Source organism: Schistocerca gregaria, chromosome 10, assembly GCF_023897955.1.
Source record: "Schistocerca gregaria isolate iqSchGreg1 chromosome 10, iqSchGreg1.2, whole genome shotgun sequence".
NCBI classification, from domain to species: Eukaryota; Metazoa; Arthropoda; class Insecta; order Orthoptera; family Acrididae; genus Schistocerca; species Schistocerca gregaria.
In genome coordinates this window covers 195,917,488-195,933,324 of record NC_064929.1, presented here as the reverse complement: position 1 = coordinate 195,933,324, position 15,837 = coordinate 195,917,488, and the positions used below count along the sequence as shown (strand labels likewise).

At 41.3% G+C, this 15,837-nt stretch overlaps 1 protein-coding gene across 2 annotated transcripts in view; it reads right to left on the bottom strand.

Moving 5' to 3' along the window:
* Positions 1 to 12,077, bottom strand: part of LOC126293434 (uncharacterized) — a 368,783-nt gene extending 356,706 nt beyond the window's left edge. For both annotated transcript variants that reach the window (XM_049986658.1, XM_049986659.1), the window contains exon 1: positions 11,906 to 12,077. In XM_049986658.1, coding sequence (XP_049842615.1) covers positions 11,906 to 12,017 — 112 coding nt within the window. In that variant the 5' untranslated portion in view covers positions 12,018 to 12,077. The remainder of the gene's footprint in view (positions 1 to 11,905) is intronic.
* Positions 12,078 to 15,837: the final 3,760 nt, after the last annotated feature.

The following is a 15,837-nucleotide window of genomic DNA, read 5'->3' as shown; positions in this document are numbered from 1 at the left end:
ATTTGTGATCCCTTGATGCCTCAGAACATGTCCTACCAACCGGTCCCTCCTTGTCAAGTTGTGTCACAAACTCCTCTTCTCCCTAATTCTATTCAATACCTCTTCATCAATATGATCTACCCCTCTAATTTTCAGCATTCTTCTGTAGCACCACATTTCTAAAGCTTCTATTCTCCTCTTGTCCGAACTATTTATTGTCCACGTTTCACTTCCATACATGGCTACACTCCATGCAAATACTCTCAGAAACGACTTCCTGACACTTATCTATACTAGACGTTAACAAATTCCCCTTCTTCAGAAACGCTTTCCTTGCCATTGTCAGCCTACATTTTATATCCTCTACTTCGACCATCATCAGTTACTTTGCTCCGCAAATAGGAAAACTCGTTTACTGCTTAGTAAGGTTTCTATTACTTTCTAAATTAAATTACAGGTCTGATGATGGTCATGTGATATGGCCGAAACCGGTCTCCTGTGTTCTTGTAACATACGTAGACAATATTAAAAACAAAAAATTTTAAAACATAGCTTGGTTTGTCATCATCTTACTCACGAGCTTCCATAAGAAATACTGTTCCGTGTATCTTCTTCCCTGCACCTGATTCTCCTCCTCCTAACTTTCTCCGAATGTTTCTGCGTTCTCTGTCAATTCCTGCCTCTTTCCTTTTCTTTCTCAGTCTCTTTTGCTTTTGATTTCTGTCTCTACTTTTCTTATGCTTTCTATTTTTCTTACACACACACACACACACACACACACACACACACACACACACACACACACACACACACACACACACCAGTCGTGAGTCACGACACAAAGAAGGGATTTTTCGCAATACCGGGTTCAATGAAATGCCTTTCGCCTCTCTCGATATGCGGAATCACGCTGCAGAATTTCCTTGCAGTCCAGCGAGGATGCTTCTGGGGTGAGAGGGGGGCGGGGGGGGGGGGGGGGGGGCGGCGGCATGGCTCCAGCTGCAATATGCGACATGCCGCCGACATTGCTTCTTTTCACATCCTCCCCTTCCGCGTAATTTTAATTCATTCAACGGCATGAATCACTCGGCCATATTTGAAAGGTTGAGGTCCTGGATTGATATCGACATTCTGCTCATACTCGTGCCAAAGGAAGGTAATTGTGAGTACTATCGCATTTAAAATCAGGCACTGTACGTGACGGTTGATGTGGCAGATGCAGTTGCTATCTGTTTGTTTTCATACTCCCAGAAAGTGTGGGTGTCGCGGGGCGTACTCAAAAATTGTCTCCGAATTTATGTGAAAAATCTTATAGTTTTTAAAGCAAAAAAAAAAAACGTTAGTAAGATTTTCCATCTTCATTCTTCACGTCCATATACTTTCTGCCGCCTGCTGCTAGAGGGCTCCGAAATGTAGCGCACAACATGGCAGTCATCAAAATTTGTGCTCACGAAGTAGATGAAGTTGAGGAATGCTGTTACCTAAGCAGCAAATAACCCAGAGCAGACGGACCAAGGAGCATATAAAAAGCAAACTGGCGCAGGCAAAAAGGGTATTCCTGCCCAAGAGAAGTCTGCAACGAACCAAACATAGATCTTAATTTGAGGAAAAAATTTCTGAGAATGTGTATGGTAGTGAAACATGGACAATGGGAAATACGGTTAAAATGGCTCTGAGCACTATGGGACTTCTGCGGTCATCAGTCCCCTAGAACTACTTGAACCTAACTAACCTAAGGACGTCACACGCATCCATGCCCAGGCAGGATTCGAACCTGCGACCGTAGCGGTCGTGCGGTTCCGGACTGACGCACTTAAAACCGCTCTCCCGCTCCGGCCGGCGACTGTGGGAAAACCGGAACGGAAGGGTATCTAAGTATTTGAGATGTGGTGCTACAGAAAAATGTTTAAAATAACTGATAAGGTAAGGAGTGAGGATGTTCTCTGGAGAATCAGAGAGCAAAGGAATTTGTGGAGAACACTGACAAGAAGAAAGTACGGCATGATAGGACATGTGTTAAGACATTACGGCGGGGCTGAAAGTGCTATTCTCAACTGAAGACGTAGCCAGAGGAGAGGAATTCGTGGCGGGCAGCATCAACCCAGTCAGAAGACTGATGAGTGAAAAAAAAAAATCCCGGTGTCCAACGTTATGTCCGTACGTGTGGCACAGCATGCTGTAATCGAAATTCAAATTCCGAGAGTCCATCCATGCGTGGAGCATCCTCTCGTTCAGCATTGCAATACGAGACTGCACACGACGGTTGCGACATTATGTTCTGTGCCATCGATCACCCTCAACACAGTCCCGACTTGGCCCCCATCCGATTTCGTCTGTTTCCAAACCTTAAAGAACGCCTTCTACAGCTTCACTTTGATAGTGATGAACCGGTGCAGGCAGAGGTGAGATTGTGGCGACGTCAACAAAGTCAAACATTCTACAGTGACTGTATCACAAACTGGTCTCTCGTCAGAACAAATGCGTCCGTCGTCAAGGTGGCTACGTTGAGAAATAAATACACTACTGGCCATTAAAAATGCTGCACCAGGGAGATGACTTGCTACAGACGCGAAATTTAACCAACAAGAAGATGATGCTGTGATACGCAAATGAGTGGCTTTTCAGAGCATTCACACAAGATTGGCCCCCCTGGCGACACCTACAACGTGCTGACATGAGGGACGTTTCCAACCGATTCCTCATACACAAACAGCAGTTGACCGGCATTGCCTGGTGAAACGTTGTTGAGATGCCTCGTGTAAGGAGGAGAAATACGTACCATCATATTTCCGACACTGATAAAGGTCGAATTGTAGCCAATCGCGATTGCGGTTTATCGTATCGCGACAATGCTGCTCGTGTTGGTCGAGATCCAATGACTGTTAGCAGAATATGGAATTGGTGGGTTGAGAAGGGTAATACGGAACGCCGTGCTGGATCCCATCGGCCTCGTATCACTAGCAGACGGGGTGACAGGCACCTTACCCGCATGGCTGTAACGGATCGTGCAGCCACGTCTCGATCCCTGAGTCAACAGATGAGAAAGTTAGCAACCATCTGCACGAACAGTTCGACACGTCTGCAACAGCATGGATTATCAGCTCGGAGACCATGGCTGCGATTACCCTAGACGCTGCAGCACAGACAGGAGCGCCTCCGATGTTGTACTCAACGACGAGCCTGGATGTAAAAGTGGCAAAACGTCATTTTATCGACTGAATCCAGGTTCTGTTTACAGCATCATCATGGTCGCATCGGTGTTTGGCGACATCGGGGTGAACGCACAAATTGAAAACGTCTTATCAATGGTGGCCGAGGAACTGGCTCGTCACAATACTCCAGTCACTACTGCTGATGAACTGTGGTATCGTGTTGAAGCTGCATGGGTAGCTGTACCGGTACACGCCATCCGGGCTCTGTTTGACTCAATGCCCAGACGTACCGAGGCCGTTATTAGGGCCAGAGGTGATTGTTCTGGGTACTGATTTCTCTGGCTCTATGCACCCAAACTGCGTGAAAATGTAATCACATGTCAGTTCTAGTATAATATATTTGTCCAATGAATAGCCGTTTATCATCTGCATTTCTTCTTGGTGTAGCAATTTTAATGGCCAGTAGTGTATAAACATGATTTTAAGTCGCAGTTGTACTTGTCCAACGACTGAGCGATGCCATGTAAGTCTAGTGCGATATTCGTATTCCCGGTGAGTACTAACAGGGGCAATGCAACACGGAGAGTAACCAGTACGATACTCCAGCAGCGGGAGAAAAGCACTACTGCTCCATGGCGGCAGCAGTCACCGCGTATCAGGGCAGTGCTTTCGCTTCTGGAGTACCGGTTATTCTTTGTCTTCTACTGTCCCAGTTAATATATGTCTGCAAGTAAAATTTTCTTTAAAAATCATTTTGTTTGTAGTGGTCGCTGGGTGTCGTATGTAAGACGTGCTGAGCGGGATGTGTGTCAGCTGACTCGAGCTATACTTTGCAAAAACTGAACTGCAGGTATCTGCAGAAACACCACAGAAAAAGCCTCTGAAGGGTCTTAGGAAAGCATCCGTGTATAATAATTTTTTTATTCTCAGTATATAATGTCTACTGTAACAAGAAAATTGGCTTTCTTAGTTTATTTAGCCCTTTTAGCTATGCGGCAACTATCTCTTTCCCCTTGGGACACGGTTTTACATTATTAATTATTTGAGGGCTTTCCTTTTGTCCAACGACAATAAAAAAATGTCAGGCAGGAGGAAAATCTGAATACCCTGCGACTTTGGAGATCCTAGATCAATTGCAACTCATCTAAAAAAAGATTAGGGTTTCTGCTATGTTCGCCCTCTTCCTGCTTTCCGCCTCAGCCCTGGCGTATCTGAATATTTACGACACAGCAGATACCCACTTAATCTATGACAATTTGAATTAATTATCAAGATTTCGTTGCCATTCTTAACAAAAATATAACATCACGCTAGTCATTGTTGCTATTCTTGGCAAAAACCATATACTGAAATGCGTGACAACTTTACGGGGGGTTTACTATCTGTGGCCCGAAAAATAAAGCATGTTCCTTGAGAATTTTTTTCTCAGGATGTGTTATACATACCAGTGGCAAATATGGTCAAAATGTTTATTGATATTTCCTCTACAAACGAATATTTTTCGACCGGAAATGTCCAATAGCAAAGAAAGAAGTGCAGTCGGAATGAAACAAAATGTCGCTGTAGACCTGTACGCGCGGTATGTCACAGGTCAGCCGGCTCGTCTGGTATCAAAATTGAGTTGACATTAAGGAAGTATATAAGATTCTTTATTAGTTGTACCTCGCTTAAGTTATTTGGACCATAGGAAACAAAATGGTGGCCATTTGAAAAAAAGGAGGGTTTTGTCCATCGATTTTTCGACTTCGTCGGCCAAATAAAAATATTTATAGTTGATGGATCTGAATGAAAGTGGCACAACTCCTAGACAACTTAGTTAGGTTCGTCGAAAACGAAGAATCAAGCCGATCGGTTCAGAAGATTACCATATCGCGTGATGGAAAAAAAAAATTCGATAAAAACGCGTTTGAAGTTTTGACTACATATAAATGTAATATTATGCACCGTACGTTCAATTCGCTATTCCGGGTCCATAAACTAATTCTTCCTCTACCTCACGGAGGGCGTTCTGCTCGATCTGGGCCATCATGCGCTGCTCCAGAGACGCTCGTACGGCCGGTGACAAGCCGTTTTCGGCCGTTTGAATCCGGTGGTCGTCCGAATGCTTGGCGAACTGCGTCGAATAGAGTCCCAGGGTGACGTCCATCGTTCTGATGGTCTTCAGAATTGCTGAATACCCTTCGTTAAAGCTGATTACTGCCAGGAAAGTCGTAACCTCCAGTCTTCACAGCTGAATGCAAATGCTTGGGGACTAACTTCCAAACACACGCGTTCACACTTTCATTTGTATTAGGTGTTTCCTCCCAAGCACCAGTACAATAACTCGTCCTCCGAAAGAATAAAACTGGTGCGTGAAAAAGGCCGATTTTGGACAGGTACATTTTTTTGTTCAACAGCGAATAAGAAACATTTTCGTTCCGAGTTGGAAAAATCGTTTCAGGGGTGGATTCTAAACACTTATGGATCCAAAAAATGCCATTTAAAAAATCTGTTTTTGAACCTCCCCTTAATTATAAAATCCGCTTACTCTCTTTTCAACAGCGTGTGCTGCGGATTTTGATGATTTCTGCCGTGTATGACGTCACAGTCAGTTCCATAGGTTTTTCCACAATTCTCACACCTGAAAGTCGCTTCACTGTTCTCATATATGACAGATCAGCTGTATTCGCAGATATGCTATGTCACCTATTGACATCACACCGAAATGAGGACTTCGATACGTACATTGACGATGTAGGAACGCCTTTGAAGTGGCAGTAGACAAACATTATCAAGTTAGTCAAAATATGTGTGTTGTTGGTTCGCAGTTTCTCCGCGTTCAAAACTTTACGTTTCACTCGCGCAGCTTATATCTTCATCGCGAACCTTTCAACTTCATATACTTTAAATGAACTCCGCTGTAGAATTGATACATACATGGATTATTACGCGATCAGACAACTTGGACGACTGCATTCGTCTAACTCTCTCAAGGCATCTACAAGAATTTTCGAACGTCGTAAAAGGGTGACATCTTTAGTTCAAAAGAGGAAAAAGTTATCTGACATTATTTCTGTCCTTACTCGTATGCTTCCACATTCGGACTTTTACACATCTCAGAATACTTCCCTTGATTAGAGCTCCAGCAATTTCGTGCTACAGCAGAAGTTCCCCAGGATTAGGCGCTATGTATTTGCTGCACAGTTGTTATATGTTTTAATAAATCGTAGGTAAAATACTCACCTCTCTGCGATATTTTTCTCGGGAATTCTATTAGAATCTGAAGTAATTGTCATTTGTTAGGAATATCCACACTTCGTAGGACAATATGAACTAGGTAACAGGTTTTCGTTGACGTCGTCAAAGGAAATGAAGTTAAATATATGTGGAGTGAACACAACCCATTTTGATCCTACAGCCATTATGAATCAAGACAGAAAGGAATTCAAAACATTAGATGCCAGTGGGAATTGATTTATATCAGTGGAACAAGCTGAAAATTTGTACCTCTCTGGGATTCGAAGCGAGGTCTCTCGCTTACTAGGCAGATGCCCTGACGACTACGCCATCCAGACATCTGCCTAGTAAACGGTAGACCTGGTTTCGAATTCCGGCTTGGCACAAACTTTCAGCTTGTCCCATTGATACAAATCAGTTGCCTCTGGCAACTAATGTCTTTAATCCCTTTTTGTCCGGAAATAAAGTTGTTTGAGAGCGTCATATCTATCTCCGTCTTCAATGAACGTCAGATGACAGAACATACTGTTTATCCATTATTCAAAAAATGAGTTCAGAGCACGATATCATCAGTGATATTTAAACGTTGAGTGGGATAGCGTCGCGGATAGACAACGCAGGTGAATTTATTGGCCAAATTCTACAGTCGTCCTAAGAAACGAGGAGTGACGAAGAAACGTAAGAGTGCTGAATACGGGGGAAATGCGCGTCCCTATAACAAATTCTGATAAATCCTTTACGGTTTTCGTAGCGCTTCGTTGGATTTTCTGTTTTCTTCTTTTGAAGTTCACATCAGAAGCTGTCGTGCCGTGTTACCAGGACCCAAAATGTTTTCATTGTCATGGACAACACCGTTCAAGTATTCAGTTTCTTCAACACATATCTTCGCATTTTGGAAAATCCCACACCGGTGCGCCGTGAAAGCTGTATTCTATCGCTAATGACGACTGCTTGTCCTACGAGTATCCCACGCCTATAGCATCAAAGTACCTTCTCGAAGGGGGAGAGTCTGAAGTTTTAGGGGCGTAATGTATGGTAGTTAAACCAAAAAGAGCGAATGCAGTCGTGAACAAAAAACTGGCTGGAAAAGAACAATTTCATGTTTTCCGAGCAGAAACAGCGTATAAAGCCATTCCTGTTGACCAAAGCTGCTAGAACTCTATAATCTTTCGTGGTTATTTTGTTGGTATATTGTGTCGATCTGAAAGAATACCCTTCTTACACTCAAGTTCACTATCGCTGGAGGAATGAAACAAAATTTGGATTGAATAATGGGTGGAACTGAAAGATTGATGTTAATGTCACCGTAAGCGAAAGATTTTATTGCACTTTCTGGTATCAAATATTTTTTTACCATTTTATTATTAAACTTATGAGTTTAAAACTAGAAGTAAGCTCATTGATTGGAAATTATTACAGAAGGCCTCTGGCGCCTGTTCGTACCTCGGTGTACGTAGTTTATCGTCGTTTGGTGGACAGAAATACTCCATACAAAACTTTTGCTTATCGACTGATAAGGACTAGAGTATTTGATTGTTTGACTCAGCCACGTGAAAGACAGCGTTTTCACCGCGCTCTACGACAAGAAATTAAATAATAGAGACGATTTGGAAGCCTGCAGTTTGTTATAAGCCGCTTAAGTACTTCTAGCCACCGAAGTGCACGAATGGACTTACAGGAAGGGAGTTATTACTGTGAATATTTTTTTACAGTCAATACAAGTGATAAAAATATTATTTTCCTCTAACTTCTGAGATTATTAACCGTTTTAACATCATTAGTGTAATTTGTCACTGAAAATGGAAAAATTGTGGCATTTTGCTGAAACAGGACTGGAAGTAAGTCTTTTCGTCACGATAACTATTATGTGGGTACTTTTTAGGAACGTCAATTACCATACAGTTTTTTTTTTTTTGTAACCATTGTTCATCTCGCCAACGATAGTAAAATTCGTTTCATGTTGCCATCGAATCGGTGAAACTAACCAAAAAAAACTGGACCCAAAAAGCAAAAGTGTTTGATTTGGAGAATTTAATTGGACAATATTTTTTGTATTTGACTGTCAGATTTATTTTCAGTTACGACAACTGCAGTTTGGAAGGTAGCGTCGGTACCAAGTAGAAAAGTTTCGAGTCGAAGCACAAACCGGAACCGTTTAAGCGTCCTCTGGCGTGTATTTTTTGATACATGCTCAGACACGAAATTTTTCATCTGAAAATGAATGTACAGTTTCAAACACTGATTTGAAGCTCACAGTGAGAACCGAAGTTACTCAAGATGTCGGTTTTAGACAAAAAAACTTTCATTGGAGGTGCGAAATTTTCCACTAGAAAAGTTACCCTGTCATAGACATTTCAAACTATCGGGTGGAAAATAAATCTGACAGTCAAAGGCAAAATTGTTGTTTTTCAGTCAGCTTTTACATAATTGTGATCACTGCTCGACAGAAGAGCAACGGCAGTGCTTTCATGAACGCTCCCTGTTCGAAATTTTGAAATTCACCTCGTCTCTTCTGTCTCTTAGAGCACTCAAGGAAATGTACAACAAACATTCGCGGGTAGAAATATCGCACTTATTCAAAGTTTAGAGGCTGCTGTGCAGTGGTATTTCTTGGAGCAATTCAATGTTTTGAAGCGATTTATGGAGGACATCTTCAGAAAGGAGTTGTAGCTTCTATGAAAGTCCGATTCAAACCCTGGTTACCCACCTATTTTCTCCAAAAAGTTCATTCGATGGCTCACAGTAGCGCGGAACATATTTTCATACAATAAAAGTTTCCATTTCGAACGGGAAGCATTTTTTTTTTACTGACAAATGAACTGAATCAGTGCCTTATGCACTATCTTCAGACTAAAAAAAGGAAAGAAACAGACGTCCGATGAGAAGACGGAGAATAGTTATGAAAGTATGAAACTCAACTGGACACGTAACATGCCCCGAATGTACGTCACAATACTTAGAAAGCTTGGCCACGAGCAGCACATCGCTGTGAAGTGCACCATTTCACACAGCAGCACAAGGGATCTGCTGCAGTTCACAGCGACGTCCTGTTCGTAGCCTGGTGTTTTACATCTAAAAATGGTGCATAAGGCACTGAAGTTCTGGTCAAATGTGAATATCATAGTTTGCGACCGAGACGGAAATACAAATTTTTATATTAGTAACAGATTGAGACCGCTAAATACCAGCGACGATGAAGCCATTTGAAAATATTAAGCGTAATGTGAGGTCAAGAATTAGAGTAGATACTAACAATTTTACAAATTTTATACAGGAATAGGATCCACGAAACATCTACGATATCTTTGTTCAAAGTTTATCTGCAGACGAGTTTCGGGAAGTTTGTCTCCATTCCTAGTGATGTAAAACGAAAGAAGTAGGTATTATGTCAGTAATAAAAGGTATGAATTGTTACAGATACAAAATTGTAACAATTTTTCTATTGTCATAAAATAATGGGTGTGGTATTACGCCGTGTTCTAAAATAAGGCCAGCGTCACGTCATGATACACTATTAAATTTTGAATTGATCGCAGTTAAAAATAGCCAAATATTAAGAAGTACGTAATATTACATTAAAACTGTCACAGAGACAGAAACATCTGTTCCACGGTGTAGAAGATGCCTGAATATGTGGTATAGCTTACGAAAAAATATGTGCACAAAGTACTATGGAAGTGTGACAGTGTTAATAACCACAACCCGACGTATGATTTAAATGCACCATAGCCACATACATCGTGAAAGTGCTTGATCTGGCTAACATCTTAAAGGCACAGTGCATTTAATTAAAAATGTGTGCTGACGTGCTTACTGGAATCTTTATGTATAAAAGGCAATGTCCCAACTGACTCACTCACTGATTTATCAACGCCCAGCTAAACCGCTAAGGATAGAAATTTGCAGATGGCGTTGTTTTTTTTACAGTAGGCGTCGCCTTAGAAAGGATTTTTCTATATTCCATCACTAAGGGGGGGGGGGGGGTGAGACAGGAGACGAAAAGTTTTGTGAAAGTACGTCGCTATTACGGCAAATCTGAAGCTAGAACTACGAAAACTGGTATTTTGTTCCTCGGTCAGAAATAATACATGTTTCATGACTTTTGGAAAGTAACCCTTATTGGGGTGAAATGCTGGTTGAAGACTTTTTTGAAAATAAATCATTAAAGTATTCTTATAATTACATCTAGGAAAACTGGTATTTAGTTTGTTCATTATTTTTGGAAATTCAACCCCTAAGGGGGTGAAATAGGGCCAGACCGATTAACAGATTCATCATCTCCCAGCCCACACCACTAAGGATAGAAGCTGTAGTTTAGATAGAGTGTTGATCTTATACTGTAGGCGTCATCTAATACGGGACTGCTCAAATAGGGGATTAAAGGCTTTTTCAAAATATCGCTATTAATGCAGTTTTGAACCAATAAATATGAAGACGTATTTCGTTTCACAGTCAGGAATAAAAAAATGAGTGTTTTAGAACTTTTGGAAATTAAACCACTGAGTGGGTAAAATACTGGTTAAACATTTGTTTTGGGAAAAAATTATTACACAAGTACTAAATCATTGTTATAGCGGCGTCTAATAAAACTGACTTCTTGGTTGGCGCTTTGAAAAATGTGTCACTGTTTTTGGAAATTCAAATCCTAAGGGGCTGAAACAGAGGTTGAAAATTTTTAAGTATTTGGTTTTAAAAATTGTTTTAAGGCTCATTCTACGAAAATTGGTATTTCCCTTCTCGGTTGGATATGAAGAGATGTGTGATAGGGGATGAAAGTTTCTATGGAACTATCACCGCAAGAATTCAAAAAAACATGATTAAGAAAAACTTTAGAATATAGATACTAGAAATGTTTTTTTGGTTGGAACTACAAAACCATGTTTCTATGGCCTTCATTAGCATGAAAAGTTTACAAGGCGTTGCAGGGCGTGCACAAGATAAAAGTTAGATTAAAGAAAAGTAAAAACTGTCCACACCATACAATATACAGGAGTGAATCAGTGGGAGCTAAGCTAGTATATTTCTATATTATATTATCATATTAAACAGTGAAGGACATGTTTCTTAACATTAATGTATTTTAACTGTAATGATTTAATAGTTTATTATGAAATGTCATTGGTACTTGTATTAAGAATTACAACACGAAACCCATATGCTTATTTCGTAATTTTAATGTTGTTACAAAATCTCTTACATATAAAAATGCTTACCTTTTGCTATGGACTTAAAAGCATTTTCTTTTCTTTTACAGGATTCAGAATAGAAAAATCTTTCAGAAACAGTCTGCAAATGAATATTCAGTAAAAAGACCTGTAGCTTTCGTTATGAATTCTGTTCTTGTACTAAATTAACAACACAGCTGTATACCCAGGCAAGCCATCCACTACAGGGAATTGCATCAAGACAGGTATTAGTGGTTTTGTAAAGGAGATTTGATTTAACAACAAGGGGGGGGGGGGGGGGGGAAAGAAGCGAATCGTTATGAAGGAAGATAGCTTGTACAGCACGTGTGTTGGATGTCGCTAGTTGCGTTAAATGCGGTGGCGTTTACTCACGTTTTGCGTCGGCAGCCTGCAGCAGCGCCAGCGTGACGGCCAGAGCGAGGACAAGCGCCATGGTCGGGAGTCTAGCGCAGCCTGGCTGGGCGGGGATCTGCTTGGCGGACATCTCTGCTCGGGGTTCGAAGTCGGGCCGGTCTGCTAGGGCGGGTAGGTCGCGCTCGCTCGCTGTCCACAGGACGTGTGGACGCGACGCGCCGGCCGCCGAAGTTTTAAACCGTCCGCGCGCCGCCGGACACGCCCATCGGCCAATAGCAGCTCGCGGCGGCGGCAGAGGTGGTGGTGGTGGTGGGGGGGCTCCCTCAGGCGCGCGCCGTGCTGCTAGTGGGGGAAGGTCGCGCCGGCTGGACGGCGGTGTGGTGGCGACCCCGACAGGACAGCACAGGTGGTCCGTTCTGGTAAGCGACAGCGGGGGCGCAATAGAACAGGAATCACCTGCTATTGGGAGCTGTGTCCCAAAGGTCGCCACGCCACCGCACGATGTGGGCGGTACCGCCGCACTGCCCTCACGGCTGTCAGCGACCACACGTGTAAATCTCAATCTCCACTGGTCAACAGCAACGTCCACTGATTTCACTAGGTGGAACCCCGCAGCTCTTAGATCATACTCATCTCTTATCAGAAAAACACCTATTACCGCCACGTTTCAATGACCACAACTCATTATCAGTCACCTAATTTTTTAAAATGACAGATTTATCGAAAGGAGTTGTAATAGTCTCTTAACCTATCAAAACCAAGGCAGCTTCATTACGCGCACTAGCAACAGGAGGGGGAGGGAACTTGATACCAAAAATTCTTTAATTCTTGTTATGTCAAAAACATACTTTTTAAACAGGTACTGATGTGTGAAGAGGTCCAGAATCCGAAAATACCTTTGAGCACACTGTCAGCAATATCGACACACTTTCAAGAACTTGTTCTACCAACTTTATGATCACCATAACAAAATTTTAAAAATCCATATTTTCTTTATTGTTGTTGGCTTTTACTGTCAACATACTTAATGATATATTGATGTGTAAGTAAAGTTCTGAACCTGGACATATTTAATACGACATTCATTGGGGAAAGTGATATCTCGTGCAGAGACCTAAATTTTTGAGTTAAGTTTAACTGAAAAATTTGAAACATACATGAAATCTGGTAGAGACTTCATTAAAAACAATATTTTTTTCAAAATTTTAAAATATAAAGTACCTGACTATTATTAACTTCAAAAGATGGCCATAAAATACACCCTCTCGAGAAGGTATTGCTATGGTTAAAGAAGTTGATGTTCTTTGGGGTACGTAGTTCACTACACATCTGGTTTAGTTCTGATGCCAGGAACAGAACGAGGAAAGTTACCCTAAGCTTTTCAAGAAATATAAAGATGGGCGCCACATCATCTGCATGGCGACACATTAAAATTCGAGTCCCACAGGATTCGATTATTGGCCTACTGATTTTCTTCCTTTGATAATTCATTTTATCTGAATCAGATGGTAGACTTACCCCTGTTTTCATCATTGATGTGAAGAACAAGCAAACAAGTATAGACAAAGAAAACTGTAAATCGTTTCTGCGAAAATTACTGTTTTGTATAAATGGTCTAGCTGTAAGGAAAGGAAAGAGGAAACTTATAAAAATTTTGCATTACGAAAAATATCCCTCCCGCCCATTAACCTGGTACACGAACAACTAGTTAGAAACGGGATCGAAAGTTCTATGTTCTAGGGTGCATATATAGATGATGAACTAGAACTGGAAAAATCATGAAATAAACCTAGTAAGGCGCTTAAGTTCTTTAGATATAAAAATAACTGACAAGATAGGAGATATACAAAGCAACAAATCAACATATGTTGTAAGATGTCAGGCAAATCCAATATCTTCCATGAAAACCCTGACATGATAAGCAAATCCAGTAGTATGTCGTATAGCTCCGAATAAATCGTGACATTAAATTAACCAAAGTTATACGAGTAACGAGTGAGCAAATGGAATACCACAGACTAACACAAGAATGCCTAAATGCATGTTGTACCTTCCCACCGTGAGGCAGACGCAGTTCTGAGGGGAGAAACGAGAACAGAAGCCGAGAGCAGAACCGTGTTAAGCTAGAAGGCCCTACGATAAGGGACGGATGGACACCCACATCGGCAGCCTACCTCTAAGACTACCACCCGCATGTTTTAGCGTGAGACTTTTTCGCGTCCGTTACGTCAAGGGCCACACCCCCGCCCATGTTAAAAGCTAGAGCCCTCCAGTAAAGCAGTATAGATCTTACGATAACACAAAAAGGGCCACTACCACCTGCAAGTTTAAGCGTGAGACTTTTTCGCGTCTCAGGTACGTCAAGGACCACCCCCCAGCCCATGTTAAAAGATAGAGCCCTCCAGAAGAACAGTATAGATCTTACGATAACGCTAAAGGACCACACCAGCTGCAGGTTTTAGCGTGAGACTTTTTAGCGTCTCTGTTACGTTGCAAACTTTAAAAACATTGCCCCACCACGAAAAGTATAACGTTTCTCATTAAATAGAATTTTTGTAGGCGGAGCTTAAGGTTAACATTGAGACCCTGATTGGTCAAATGAAAACACAGCCAGATAGTTTTTTTAAACCAACTTCGGTAAATTGTAGTAAGGAGAAGTTAGGAGAGAGTTAGTTCCGAGACGGCGAGCTGGATTGCTGGTGCGCCGGCCGCTGTCGCCGACAAGGTAATGAACGCACGCGATGCCGCATAACACCGCATAAAGCTTCACTCAGAACTGCAGAAGACTCATCTGTTACACCCCTTTTTTGCGTAATACTAGTGTCGATCGTTAATTAAAACTCATGGTGTTCACATTTGCCACTTGAAGAACAGATCTGAAACGCGACGATTTTTCTTTTATATAGTTCTTGAGAAGCCACATCAGCCACTGTAATTTACGACAAGTTAGATAAGTAATTAAAGATAACTGAGGGTCACTGTAGACCATTTTGATAGTTTTCTCTTTTGTGAAACTTAAATTAAACCTAGATTATAGATGTGATATGGCATAGGTCATCCTTCGATCGATTGTAGAACTTGGAAACTCATTCAGGGAATATTCGTTCACTTTTTTGTTGAACGCAGTTGGTTTTTACCATCCTGTATTAAAACATTTCCTTTTATCAATAGTGCAATTTATAAACGATGTTTTGTGATTAGAATAAATTTCCAATGGTAAACTTAACTGCTTTTTCGACGTTATTTTACCAGCTACCTAAAAATAGGAAAGCCTTGAACCCCTTCCACTATATTTAGTTAGTATTAAGATTCTTTTACAGGGAGTGCAGTGGAGCTGACGCTGAGATCATTAAGTATTTGGTTATATCATCGCTAGTCTCACTGAACTCTTCTGAATTCTTACCAGCAACAGGTCCCAGGTTCAAACTAGTTAATTCCCTAAAAAACACGCTCAGAGCGTCGTTGCGCGAAAGTGGTAGGGAGACACGATATAGAACAATCAGACACCACCATGAATGTTTAAAGTGTTTCTCTTCAGTGAGTAATGTCTTACGACATATTTATCCAGGGTAATTTCTTGCTTAGACAAAAATTAGTCATGACACAAGGCAAAGTAATTTGAATTATTTTTGGGGTTCACAGATGTAAGTGTTGCAGACATCTCTTTAAGCAGATCTAAATATAAACCACAGCCTCACAATACTTGTATTATTTGCTGTCAACAAGTCATAAGAGACATTCACAAGAATGAGAAATGTTGTGCATTACCTGATAATGAATATAAATTTGGCACAGAAAGAGAGGAGATGTGGAGCTATCAAAGACCTTCATACTCTATCCACTGGAATAAAATGTCTGACAGAGAGATGAAGTGTTTTCAAATGTAGATTAAAGATGTTTCTCCTCAGTTGGTCTTTCAGTACTACAGAGGAATTTCTCAAAACTCCTTT